Source organism: Magnolia sinica, chromosome 13 (genome assembly GCF_029962835.1).
Source record: "Magnolia sinica isolate HGM2019 chromosome 13, MsV1, whole genome shotgun sequence".
NCBI classification, from domain to species: Eukaryota; Viridiplantae; Streptophyta; class Magnoliopsida; order Magnoliales; family Magnoliaceae; genus Magnolia; species Magnolia sinica.
In genome coordinates this window covers 30875857-30890235 of record NC_080585.1, presented here as the reverse complement: position 1 = coordinate 30890235, position 14379 = coordinate 30875857, and the positions used below count along the sequence as shown (strand labels likewise).

At 39.8% G+C, this 14379-nt stretch overlaps 1 protein-coding gene across 1 annotated transcript; it reads right to left on the bottom strand.

Moving 5' to 3' along the window:
- Positions 1-2475: 2475 nt before the first annotated feature.
- Positions 2476-4403, bottom strand: LOC131223444 (3-ketoacyl-CoA synthase 13-like). Its single transcript, XM_058218871.1, has one exon. It carries the CDS (start codon positions 4389-4391, stop codon positions 2802-2804), a length of 1590 nt encoding a protein of 529 aa, XP_058074854.1. The 5' UTR covers positions 4392-4403; the 3' UTR covers positions 2476-2801.
- Between the last annotated feature and the right edge of the window lie 9976 nt (positions 4404-14379).

Here is a 14379-nt window from a genome sequence, read left to right as displayed (position 1 = left end):
TCTCTTTATTAGCACGTGCCATTCCCCACGGTTTCTTTAAAGTAATATGTTAGCTTCACCATCCATTTGCAAGGTAACGGTTACCATTTAAGGTGACGTGATTCGCATTATTGTATCTCGGAACCCTAATTCATATTTTCCACACACTTACATCTTACGTGCCAGTTAGCTATTGGGCCATGAAAAGGAAAAGCATTTTTAGCGTAGATAACTGATCATAAATACAAATGGTATAATACGGCTGTCACCATTCAATATATCTGATCAGCTTTTCCATGAATGTGCCACCAACAAAATAGCACCGCACATTAACTAGGCGTGCTTTCTATAAAGTAGGCCCGTACAATTAATGCCTACTTACACTCGCATGAGTTCATTTTGGAAGCGCATTCCCTTCGCACGTGTAACATGGCACCCGTGCTAGATATCAGAGCCGCTGGTCAGACAATCCAAAATAAATGAATGGTTGTAAGGACTACTTTAATTGACTTACATGGTTCCCACGCATGGCGATGTAGGTTAAGATTAACTTACATGGTCCACCTCATTTAAATACTAGAAGCTATGGACTGTTAGAGGACTACTTTAATTATCCGGACGCGGATTCCCTACCGACAGCGTCACTAGGCATGGTGGCTACTGACAATGCTCTCTGGGCCCCACTATTTCATAACATGACACCAAAAATTAGGCAGATCCAAATCTCATATGGACCACACCATGGGAAAGAGTCGTGATTGAACACTCACCATTCAAAACTTCTTAGAGGCCACCAAAATTTTGAATTAGACTGATATCTGTGTTTTCTCTTCATCCAGTTGTGCTTGACCTAATCAACAGGTATGCCAGATAAACATTACAGTGAGCCTTATGAGGGTTTTAAGGGTGAGCATTCAATCGCCACCGTTTTCTTCTGGTGCGGCTTATTACTATATTTGGATCTTCTCCAAATTTGGTTCATGCTCTATAAATATTTGAAAAAATAGATAGAAGGCTCGGATAAAACACATGTATATCATGCGTAGTCCACAGAGAACTGTATGTAACACTGTCAGTACGCAATCCGCGTCCTAATTAATAGGAACAATCCAATTAATGGAACAGCTCCATGGTTGGCCACAGCCATTAAGTAATACCCCCCTGTTAATTAGGTAGTCATAATCATTAAATACCAAGGATAGTTTCCATCGACGATTGAAACAAAGACGAACGTTTTGACAACTATCTGCACTAAATGGACGGTCAACATGGTTGGTGCTGAAGCTACAGCCCGGATTAACAGTTAAATGAGACCCGACGATCCTATCACTAGAGAGAGTGAAATTATTAGCACTGCTGCTAGTGCTCATCCAGCGCCCATCCTCGATGGGGCCCTCTCATGTGATCGGATGAATGCGACCGCTGATGGTTGGGGCCACATAACATTCACCAAGCTATGCTCCACCTGAAAACCTGAGAGCAAGGACGATCTGCACAGTGCATTTTTTCGCATTGTCACATCGATGTTAACTCCCAGCAGATAGATAGGTCCCATCGTCCGACCTTCAAAAGACTCAGAACAGTTAATGTGGGTCCCTCCAGCAGAAGCGGACTAGATGGTTACCTAACAACATCAATAGGGCCCACCTTGATGTATGTGTTTTATTCTTTAATCTTCCACCCAGTTTTTGGAGCTCATTTTTAAGCATGAACTAAAAAATAAGGCAGATGGAGAGCTAGGTAAACCACATCAAAGTAGACGACATTGTAGGAAAAGGTGGTGATTGGACCCCCACCACTAAAATCTTCCTGGGTCCCGTAAGTTTTGGATCAAGGTGATATTTGTATTCTCCTTTATCAACAGGTTGGATGGTATATAAAAATTAAATGACCGTCGCCATCATAAGGTTTCAAGGGTGGGTGTCATTATATATCCCCACTGTTTCTTGTGTAGTGGTCGATTTAAACTTACGATCTGCTTGGTTTTTGGTCTCATATATATTAAAATGAGCTAAAAAAAAACTAGATAGACACGGATATAAAATTCATACATCACGGTCGGCCCACCATTGCCAGGGAAGGAAGCGGATTGCTGGGTGCAGTGTTGATGTCATCAAGTTCCATGGGACTCACCATGATGTATTTGTTATATTCCCATCGTCCATTTTGCAAGATCAGCAAAAAATGAGGCAGGTACATATATTAAGTAAACCACACCACAGAAATCAGGAGAAACTGCGCCATTGAAAACTTGTTGTGCTAAAGAAGTTTTGGATCAAGCTGATATTTGGTAGGTTTCAATATTAAAAGTCATTGCTGGGGTTTTAAAAGTTTCTCATTGTACATTGATACACCATCCTCTGGCAGCTAGAGCTACTAGATAAGTGGTAATTTGACATGATATATTCACCAACGGCTCTTTATGATGTGAGGCATTATCTTTTGGTCCGGACCTTCCTGATGAACATCCAAGGAGAGACGTCATGTACCCATGCCTTCACCAACCTTTGTATTATTATCAGATTTTTACCCACCATGAAAACACATTTGCAGCAATTATAACTGTAACAAACAGTAAATAGTAATCACAACCCTTCCATCCCAAAAAAAAAACCCCGAATTAATAATAAGAAAGAAAATAAAACAAAAACAAAATAAAATAAAAAGAAAAGTAGAAGAAGAAGAAAAACCATCACCACCACCAAAAACATATCTTCATGCTTATTTCTCCTTCTTCAGCACCCTCACTGTCCAATTCCAATAATCACCCACCATCTTTCATTCTATTACCATCCTACCACCACCCCAATCTCATGCAATCCCTACCACGCATTCACCGGATATCTATGGATACAATCACTCCATGGATTATCATCATCTAGGTACGAATCCTGAAGCGACTTCCAAACCAAACTACAAACCTTAAAACCCGTCCCGAAAGCCAGCATCCAAACCCTATCTCCTCTCTTTATACGCCCTTTAGCTTCGAAATACGCCAGCTCGTAGAATACAAGACTACCCGACGTATTCCCGAACCTGTGCAAACACATTCTAGCTGGCTCGGTAACTTCATCTCCGAGCCTCATCAGCCTCCCAACCTGTTGAATTACAGCTTTCCCGCCCGTGTGAATGCACAAGTGCTCGAATGCCGTCGTGAAGTCTGGCACGATCGGCTTCCCATCCCCACGTGAGAGTGCGCACGTTACGACTGAGTATGCGTACATTAAGAGCTCCCAGACCGGGAGCACACGTGGCGCGAGCGTGCGGATGTGGTCGCGAAGGCCCTCGCCGGCGACGCGGATGAGGTCTTTGGTCAGTGCAACGCCGACGTTGCCGTTGGCGTCTTCTTCCTGGAATGCGGCTTTGTAGGAAGCATCGTCAGCGCCGTGGTGGGTGCGGAGAGAGAGGGTGAGCTCCATCTTAGCCGAGCCGCGGCACCCTGGGTCGTTGGTGATGAGAGAGGCGGCGCAACCGACGCGGAAGATACAGTTGGTGACGAGCATGGAACGGTTGTCGCCGAAGTACCAGTTTAAGCTGATGCTTTCAGTGACGACGACGAGCGCGTAGCCGATCTTTCGGTTACGGCTCAGCAGCTTGGCTGCGAGATCAATGGAAGCGACGCCTGAGCTGCAGCCCATGCCGGAGAGGTTGAAGGTCTTAACATCGGGACGGAGATTGTATCGGTTGACGATGAGAGAAGAGAGAGAAGGGCAAGGACTGAACATGCCGCAGGTTACGATGACGATGTCGATGGCAAGTGGGTCTACTTGGGTCTTGCTTAGGACGGAATCAACGGCTGAGAACATGCCTTCTTCAGCTTCCTGGACGGCTGACTTTAGCTTCGCCTCGTAGTCGTGTTGGAATATGAAGGGTGGAGCGTAGGTCTCGTCGCCGAGGCCGGACTTGAGGTAAATCCCGCGCATGAACTCTTCGCTGACGGTGGAGAAACGATTGCTGCGACGAACGAAGTACTCGCAGACCTCGTAGCTGCATTTTCGGTCGTAGTCGGGCTTGAATAGGGCGTAGTCTAGGAGGTATACAGGGCGAGGACGGGTGGAGAGGTAGCATAGTAGGGTGATGGATAAGCACCAGGCGCAGGATAGTACGAGGATGCGGTTTTGGGAGAGGAGGCGGGAGAGGAGGTCGAGGGTTGTTTGAGAGAGGAGGGAGTGAAGGATTAGGGTTAGGGTTAGGAGGAAGGCGACGGAGGCTTGGAGGAGTTTGATTTGAGAGAGGCGTTTCATCATGGCTGTGGTAAAGATTAAGGGGGAGGGAAGGGCAGAATAGTCTTTTTGGCGGGGGAAGGAAGGAGGGAGAGCCTGAGGGTTGGAGAAGAGGGTTTGTGGAGGAGGGGATTTTATATTAAGGAATTTCAAATGGGTATTGATGCTTGACAGGTTTGGCTCCATCATTAATCGACCTACTTCGTGGACTAATTACAAGGTGGACCAGTGTAGTGTATGAACCTTGACCCGAGTATGATTTTCATTTATTTGGGTTACTTGGTTTTGTATGGGTGGGGCCCATTTTTTGATCATTTGGACCGTTTGGTGTTTTGGGACCATGGGTCAGAAATTCTAACCCAATATAATCATGAAATAGGAGTTTAAAGTTGGGATGGAAGTTTCTAATTTTGCATGCAGTCCAAATTTGATAGGAATTTTGTATGGACGTTGGTCTAAAATTTTTAGAGGGTTCGAGTTGTTGATGTAAGTAGGCAGCACTTGGACCGTCAATTTTTATTGGTGCTATCAAAATGGACCACCATTGATTTTAGATGTCTGAAGACCCTGTCCTTGGTCTGCTATATGAGCTTTAATTGGCTATTTTTTATTAGTTTTCCAATGTAACTGTATATTTTTGTACTATTTAGGCAAATATAGTGAGGCCTATTTCTTTTTCGTGGGGCTTTCAGAATTCTATCGGTTGTGTACTTTTATTTTTCAATAAAATGAACAATAAAAACTATAATTGAAGTTTGAGACTAATATTTTTATTAGTTTGAATGAGGTTGATTATTTTTAACTTTGAAAATTCATGTTAATTGTCCATTTCGAGCTAGGAAGAAACACCCAAAGATAGATTTTATGATTCATGTTGATATTAACGTAGGGATTGGGGTGGCTCAAATGCAGCCTGCAGCACCTTTTCACACAATACCAGTTGTGTGGATAAGTGAACCATGGGGTCCACTTGCATAATGGGAAAACCTGAGTATGGTTGCAAATCCTCGGGTCAGGGGAGAGTGTAATGGAGAGAGAGACAGAGGAAGTAAGTAATTAATGAGAGTTGGGAACCGTTGGGAAGTGGGAATATTAAGAAAAGGAGAGAGGGAGACTTGAGAGTTGAGAAAGTTAAGAGGGGTTAAATCAGTTAATGCGGGTATAGTAGCTTGGTGAGAGACGTTGAAATAAATAGAAGAAAAGATATCTTGCTTCGCGCCTCAAAAAGCTCCTCTCTTCGAGAAGATGAGGCATGCATGCATGCATGCGGTTTCGTAGTGACGCAGTCCATGGAAATTACAATCATGCCATTTTACATAATGACAAATAAGCCCTCAAGTGGAGAGATTTCCGGTGAGTGGGCCTGTTTGATTTTCGGGTGAAACGGTAAATGCAGCGTAAAAAAGTAATAATTACTCTCCCCTGCATTTACAACTTACCTGATATGATTACTTACTTTTTGACACGAAAACCAAGAATATTACAAAATATCTGTGGGTCCCATTGTGATGCATTTCGCTTATCTACACCGTTCATCCATTATTCCAGTTGAATTCATAGCATGAGTAAAAAATTGAGGCATATCCAATACTCAATTGGATCACGTTATACAAAAAAGGGAATCAAATACTTACCGTTAAAAACTTTGTAGGGCCACTGTTTCTTTTGGCGTGGGCCACTTGATTGTTGGATCCGCTTCATTTTTTGTCTCATGCTCGAAAATATTGTAATAAAATAGACTAACGGAATGGATATATCATTCGCATTACCTTGCAGTTCAAAAATTAAAATTACATCTTTTGAACCAATTTCACAGGCACAAATTTCCATGAATTTTCAAACGCAGTGAAATTGTAATAATTACTATTTCCCAAGTGTTTCCCATTTCTTTGAAAAACAAACAGGCCCGTGTTTGGGCGGTGGGATTAGAAGGGATTAAGTGGGATTGGGATTCAAAAAACATAAGTATTACCCATGGCAGGGATTGTCCCCTTTTGCCATGGGATAAGATTAATTTCATGGTTTGTTGGTAATACGTTGGTACATTGAATGGATACACCCACCATCATTTGAAATTACTAAGAATAACACACATGTGTTATATGTAAACCATCCATTTGTTTTGTAACCTCATTTTATGATATGGGCTTAAAAATGAGGCCCCAAAGAAGTTTTCAACGGTAAGTATTCAATCCCCGTTGCTTTCTATGGTGGGGTCCACTTGAGCTTTAGATTTACCTGATTTTTTTGCCCACGCTCTAAAATAATCTCGAAAAATGAGTGGACGGTGTGGATATAGCCCACACATCATGGTGGGATCTACCCAACTTACTGACATTGAGTGAAATTGGCATGGGATCCAATGCAATTCATCTACAGCTATTCCATTCTTCCCAAACATAGAGTGGAATTGACACAGGACCAGATGCAATTCCATCCCACCTAATCCCTTCTACTCCCACTGCCCAAACACGCCCTTAATTAAATATGGACTGTCATATACTTTTCTAACTGTCCCTCTATCTCTTGTACATGTGTGGCCCACCTAATGATGTTGAGAATGGACTTGATCAATAGATCTGATATCTCATATTTGCTTTACTTTCAGACAGTGGTGAACGACGTGGCCTTTACAATTGACCTGAATGTAGTTCAATCCGGACCAGATAAAATAGGAGCTCATTCTATCGTACGCCAGTTCTCAGGTTCGTGTTTTGCGCGTTGAATTAAATAAAATTTAAGTGGGATGGAATTGGGTTTCCCCGATTATGACATGGTCCCGGAGTTTGTCTATAAATATATCCCTTGGTTTATTAGACAGTGTATGTCAAGTTTGGAATGTAAATATTGAAAAAGATAAATTTTAGGATTTATTTGAAATTACATTTGGATTCATCAGTGGAATCATCAAAATCCACATTGTCCACGGACGACGCTGTTTGAAAATATCATAAACTTTTTTATTGTATGGACGTCAACAAGTTATGTGGACCTATTATGATGTATGTGTTATATCCACACTATCCATTCATTTTACGTGATTATTTTATGGCATGGGTCCAAAAAAGAGGAAGATCCAAAGCTTACATGGACCACACCGAAAAGCAGTAGAGGTAATAATATAGATAATTAAAACCTTTTTAGGGCCCACCGTGATGTATTTTTACCCATTGAACCTGTTCATATAATCATGTAGACTTGTTTGAAGGGAAAACTCAAATGCAAGCTTGATTCAAAACTTGTGTGGTCTCCCAGAAGTTTACAATGGTAGGTGTTCAATCTACGTTGCTTTCTATGGTGTGGTCCATGTGGGCTTTTAATCTACCTAATTTTTAGGCTCATGTCCTAAAATGATCTTGAAAAATGGATGAATAGTCTGGATATAGTCCATATATCATGGTGGGACCCACAAAACTTGCTGACATGTACTCATCGGTTGGATCTGCACACTACACCGGAGGGATGGCATGGTATATTCCAAATTTCAAATGGATTTAAAAAGCCTCTGCTATAAATCCCATGTTTCAAATAAATTCTTCATCACCCTTCTTAATACATTACTCATTTTTCAAAGCTTATAAACCTAGCAATTGTTGAAGAAAACAAATGTGCCATGGGATTTAAATGATGGTATTTTCAATTTCATCCTACTTAATCCCATTTAATTCCATACTGCAAATGCCTCCTAAAGTTCTTGTAATTCTAAGGCATGTTTGGGAGTGTGAATTTAGAACCCCTTAGATTTGAAATCCATGTTGCGTTTGGCACCCTAGATTCAAAATCTTCTATAATGTAAAAATAGATATATATAGTATATTTATATATATATATATATATATATATATATATATATATAATGTAAAAATAGATATATATAGTATATTTATAGGGGTTTGAATTTAATTACTAAATCAACTTTAATATATCTAATTAGTGTATGTATATAATGTTTGATACAATGGTTGTAATAAGCCCATTGAAATATATACTTTGCCCGAAAATGCTAAAATTCTAAGTCTCGGATGGGCCACAAACACAAGATCATATTCAAATCATTAACCAACAATTTTTAACTGTTGATTTACATGGACAATGTTTGGACAACGTAGATCGTCGTGTTAAAGTAATTATAATGATGCAATTGATAATCTGATTGTTTGTATTATCATCAGTGGGTCATGTGCCCAATAAACTAATAGCCTTGTGACAACTTCAAGTGTAGGGCTGCGATGTAGTAATAACTCGGTGAGACCGAAGTCGAATCCACAAGGAATGAGGAACATGACCTAGAAATAATCTAAGTCTAATGGTTTGTCTGAGTTTTTGATCCAATGAGATAAAACTGGTTTTAAACAATAAGAAAAATGACTAAGGATCTAGTAATCTACTTATAGTAATCACAATATCTGTTTTACTGATTCAATGATTATAACTCAATTGGAATCGAAGAACTATCCTATTTAATCGAAAGATAGACCAGTTAAATCAATCATAAATAATATTAGAATATGAATTCAAGTGAACAATTTTCTTATGAAGCACTCGGACATCAATTACAAGGAATTCAAGCATCCATTGTGTCCGGAGTCTACAATAGATCAAGAAATTTTATAGATTGATTTCTTCCCTAATCAAGCATTGTAATTGCACTTCCAAGCATCTAATGTGCCCAGAGTCAACAATGGATCAAAAGTGAAACGATACAAAAACTTTAAAGTAAAATTCAAATCTATTCAATCTAATATCATAATTCCAACCACTGTTTTGTGAATCAAATAAACTAAATAATGTAATGAACTACAAACTTCATCCATTAGCCTTAGCTAAGAGATTAGCTTAACATGGCCAATAACCTAGAAGAAAAATAAAAGAAAGACAAACTAAAATTGAGAAGTCGAAGAGGAAGAACGACTTTGTAGAACTGTCACCCCTTGGTCTCTTTCCGAAGCTCTAATTTGTATCTAAAACAACTAAGAAAACTCATTTAAATAGTAAAAGTTTGCATCAACTTGCAACCGACTTTCATTTTCGTACTTTTGTTAAGCTTCGGTCACACCGAATTTCATCTGAAAATAATGTACAGAATCAGTCTAACTTAAGTCCCACCTAAGCTGTCTTAGGTAGGACTGAAGTTGGCTTCGTTCGGATCGAAGGTTGAGCCGAATAAATTATAAAAATCACAATTTCTTGTTGAAAAAGTTTTGTGCACTTTCAATTCTTCTCATTGAACATGATGGACAAATTCTCTGGGTATGGTTCTTATCATTCTCGATAATCATCAAGTTAACAATTCAATATTAACTAAAATTTAATATGTAAGTTAGATGTGATATGTGAAATCATGACTCAATCAATGTTTAAAAACTTCTAATGAAACAATAATAACTTCATAATTGACTTTGAAATCTATCAAATAACTAAAATTTCAGTTTAAAAAATCCTTAACATTAGCATCTTATCATTCCAGTCTTTGGATTATTTCAAAATACTTAACTTCACAGAAAATTTTAAAAATTTTAAGCTCAAAAACACAATTTCTGTACAAATCTGAAGATTTTTCAAAGGAAACCCTGCTCCCAATCTAAACATATGTAATAAGAGCAGTACTATTGAGAGCAACGAAAATAAAGAGGAGCTGATGAAAAGTACCTGGAAGGCGACAAACAAATAAGCAAATGTAAACTTCTTATCAAAAGATGTATCAACAACTAAACTAAACTAATATAAATCAAACTAATCCTAAGAAAGTAATAAATTCATATTCCTAAATTAGAAAAGCAAAGAAAAACTACTCATTCTTAATGAATGTTTTCCTCCTCTGTCTAGTATCTCAATAAATTTTTCAACAGGCTTCTCAAAAAGATCATCCAAAAGCCCATTTTGCAGTAGGCTTGGATACGTTGGAGAATGATCATAAATTTATGAACTTCAGCATAAAATCTTCTTTTAATCCCCCTAGGTATCCAAAGTGGATATTATTGACTTATGGAAGAAAATTTTTCAAAGTTAATACACCACGATGAATCAAAGACTGCAATTAGGTGAAATTCTGAAAAATTCTCATTAGACAATGTAGTCTCTACAAATTCCAAAGTTTTAGACTTCGATTCAAATTTCAGCTCCTTTTATGTCATCGAACCTACCTTCGATATCATCGAAGAGGACTTCAATGTCATCGAACAATGTTCAAGGAATCGATAATGTGTCCAAAATAGCTTAGAGAGTTATTCCAATTTCTTTAATAAATTCGATGTCATTGAAGAGACCTTCGCTGTCATCGAGCAGATCTTCGATGTCATCAAGGAGTGCTTTGAGTAATCGAAAATGGTGCCCAATATGTCCGATGAATTTTGCTGAAATTTCATAGAAAATTCGATCTCATCGAGCAGGCCTTCGATGTCATCGAGCAAATCTTCGAGTCATTGAAAAACGTCTTCAATTTATCCAGCAACTAACTCGATTTTCCTTCATAAATTCGATGTCATCGATCTGTGTTCGATGTCATCAAATGTGTCCTCGATGTCTAGTCAATGTGTATTTTGCACTTGTTCTTTCGGCTTCGTTCATTCTCCACTTGGTTTTCTTGAATCTTGGGACCTTGAAATCTTCAATCTTTGTCTCCTAAGATCCATTCTGTCTTAGTGATCTTTGAGCGTCAAATCCATGCTTTTAACACCTTTTCCAATCTAAACTTTCAAATTCACCTTGCAACACAAACATGAGTAAAATAGGACATTAAGCAGTATCATGTTCATAAAACCAAGATATAAATGGGGTCCAATATGCAATATTTGACCCTCAACAGCTACTCAATACTACAACTCAAGAGTGAAGCAGTGAAGCTAAAGAGTAGGAGACCTAATGCTTCAAGAAGTCTCCCTAATCACAAAAGAGTTTAACTTGGGAACCTGGGACCGAACTGGGAAGGACCATACAAAGTCACTAGTATAGTCCGACCAGTGACTTACCGATTAGAAGACATGGCAGGATAAGCTCTGCCTTATCCTTATAATACAAAGCACCTAAACATCTATTACCAATAAAGACTATTCGGTCCAAGCTCTACAAACGCTTAAGGCATTCTAGTTTTGATAAAATACCTCATGTTTTGGCTACTTGTAAATAAATTTTTTTCATAAATCAAAAGTATCTTTTTCTATGTCGACAACCGTTCTACCATCTCTAAGTGACAAGCGTAGTAAATAGAGAGCCAAGGAAAGGGTAAGGGCTAAGGAGGTACCCTTCCAACTGTTAAGGACTTAGTGGCTAACCAGAAAGCTGAGAAGAGGGAAAGGCCAAAGAAGGTACCCTCCACCTGAACAATTGTACTAATCGGGTAATGATTTGAGGAAGATAGCCCATGAAGGAACCTTCCATACTGACCTAAGAACTTGAGAATAGTCAAAGAAACATCCTAAGGAGACTACAGAGTTCAAGATCCACCACCCTTCACCAAGTAATGAGCCTTGTTCGTTAAGGTAAGGGTGACGAGAAGAGGGTTAGGATCTCACCTAAAAATCTCATTTTCGAGCTCGAGTAGGTCAAGCTCGGGGGGGGGGGGGGGGAGAACAAGTATAGAAGAACACACAAACATATCATATCAGATAAAGCGTAGAAAGATAAGATTTAAAGAAACACTTTTTCATTATAAAAAATGTTTACAAGGTACAAAAAACTACAGATGCTACAAAATTTGTGACTAGAATTGATTCCCTACAATGGTGAGGGTTGCTCGAGGGTGATCTCAAAGACACCTTCTTTGTTAGTAGCTTGCCCAGAGGCAACCTTAGTGACACACTACCAAAAAAGGGCAATGCCGACGGCTAAAAACCATCGGCAATGACCTTCCCTGACGGCTTCGCCATTGCAAGGTCCGTCGGTAAAGGGTGCGTCAGCGTTGCTCGTAGATAGATTAAAACCATTGGTGTTATCAACAGCTAAAATTGTCAGCCTTTCCGATGGTAAGAACGATGGCTAAAAACCGTCGGCATGTTCGGCGGCTAAAAACTAACGACATTTTCGACAGCTAAAACCGTCGGTGTTTGCGGCAGCTAAAAACCGTCGGCGATTCTCATTAATTAAAAAATTAATAAGAGAAATGAAGAATTTGGATGATATATTTGATTTTGATTTCTTCCTTTTCTATTGTGTAAGACTTTCCCTTCTCAAATAAGTTGGTTCCTTGGGGCTTTAGAGAAATTGGTATATTTAGTTATGGATGTGTATTAATCAATGCATACATCCAAAACTAGAAATACCCATTTTCTCCAAAGCTTTGAACGAACCAACCTATTTGAGAAGGTAAGTCTACACAATAGAAAAGGAAGAAATCAAAATCAAATATATCATCCAAATTCCAAATATTTGGATTGGATATATGCTTTTTTTTTTAAAAAAAAGAAAAAAGAAACAAGAGAGAAGTTTAACAAAATTGCATTATTTTAATCCCTTTGGACTTTCCACCAAATATCAGTGCTACAACCAAACATGTCCAAAACTCCTAATGCAGCCCAAATGGAATAAGCTGATGAACAGAATCAATCTCCCAACTTAGTCTGATCAAGCTCAAAACTCTAACATCATGAAATCTAATGATTTTTCATGCAACCAAACGCGCCCTAAACAATGATCTCTAATATGTAATTGATATTGAACTTATTTTTCAAGTTGCACCCAAACAAGCCATTAGATGATGGTGAACAACTACAGAAAATTTCATTTTAAAACCAAGGGGATGCCATAGATGCTTGTTTTAAGACCATTCAAGATGATGAGCAGGGTGGAGTTCTTTGCAATAGCTCTCAGTCTATCCATCTTGGCCCCAACTAGAATCTTCCTCTTACTCGGCCGAGGATGACTAGGCATCTCTGTCAAAGAAAAAAGAAGAAGTCAGGGTAAGTGGAGATGTGATTAGAAGAGTTACCGACCACTGATAAAGCTACTGAGCTGAAGGACTTACCGCTCAGAGAAAGGCCAAACTTGTGCAAAAGCTTGTTGGTAACCAACCTCCTGTAATCTTATTGCTCAGCAAGATGCGATCGGGCAATCCCGACTTGTCACAGAAGATATCCGAACGGTCGAGATGTGACCTGTGAAAAGCGATAGGAAAAATAACACAACGTCAGCACAAAAAAAAAAAAGAAGATGTAAGTTCAGGAGCTAGGTATGTGTTCCAACTTGGCAGGGTGTAGGAAGTCAAGACCTAAGAAGATAAGCCCTCCAGCTCAGCTACCGAAGCCTCTCATCCTCTGGACGTAAAAAAATGACCAGTCCTTCCATTCGAGATAGCGTCTTAGCCCTTGCCCGACCAAGAGGAAAAATAATACAAGCCATGAGAGCCGGGAGTGCTCTTGGTTTGGTACAAGTGGAGGAGCTCGTCCACCGTGAGTGAGCTCAGAATTCCCGACCAGCTATTAAAGGACATAGCAACCAAAGATAGCCCACCAGACATCGGGTTTTAGCTGCCTCAGAGTGACTTTGAGACGACAAAGTACCTCTCTGGCTAGAGGAGAGAAGCCACACACGAAATAGGCAGGGTATATTGTTACCTTCCCTTAGGAGGTCATCTCAGGACTTCTCCAGCTCTAAGAAGGTGAAGGCTCACCGAGCTAGGGATGTTATAAATTGACCTAAGGGAGGACATATCATCCATAGTCAACTACGACACAAATGTGTCATAAGTGAGGACTAGGACATTGGAGATAGAGGCCGACTCCTTAGCATGTGGTTCCCCCTCAGGTGAAGGGACGGGCCCTAGTGGTCCAGACTCCACAGACAGTAGGAATTGGAGTCAGATCTGCTACTCTCTACCTCCTCTGAGACATGGTTGAACACGGTGGCCGCCCCGAAATGCTCCTCAGAAGACATTAAGGAGGACAAAGAAAAATGAGAAAAAGTATTAGAAAGAATGGAAGAAAATTGAGGAAGAATGTACCGGGGGATGCTCTAGCACGGAAACTCCAAGGGTAAAAAGATTATGGGAGAGAGAATGACAACAACTTGGCAGAGCTCAGACACCTCACTGAGCAAATGAGTAGAAATGGAGGCAGACTTTGCGTATTTATAGACTCCACACCTACTGCACTCATCCTTGTACAATGCCACATGTCAACACGGGGTTTCGAGGCAATGCCTCGAGTAACGCGTCTCTCTATGTGGCCATGGCGACATGGGGTTT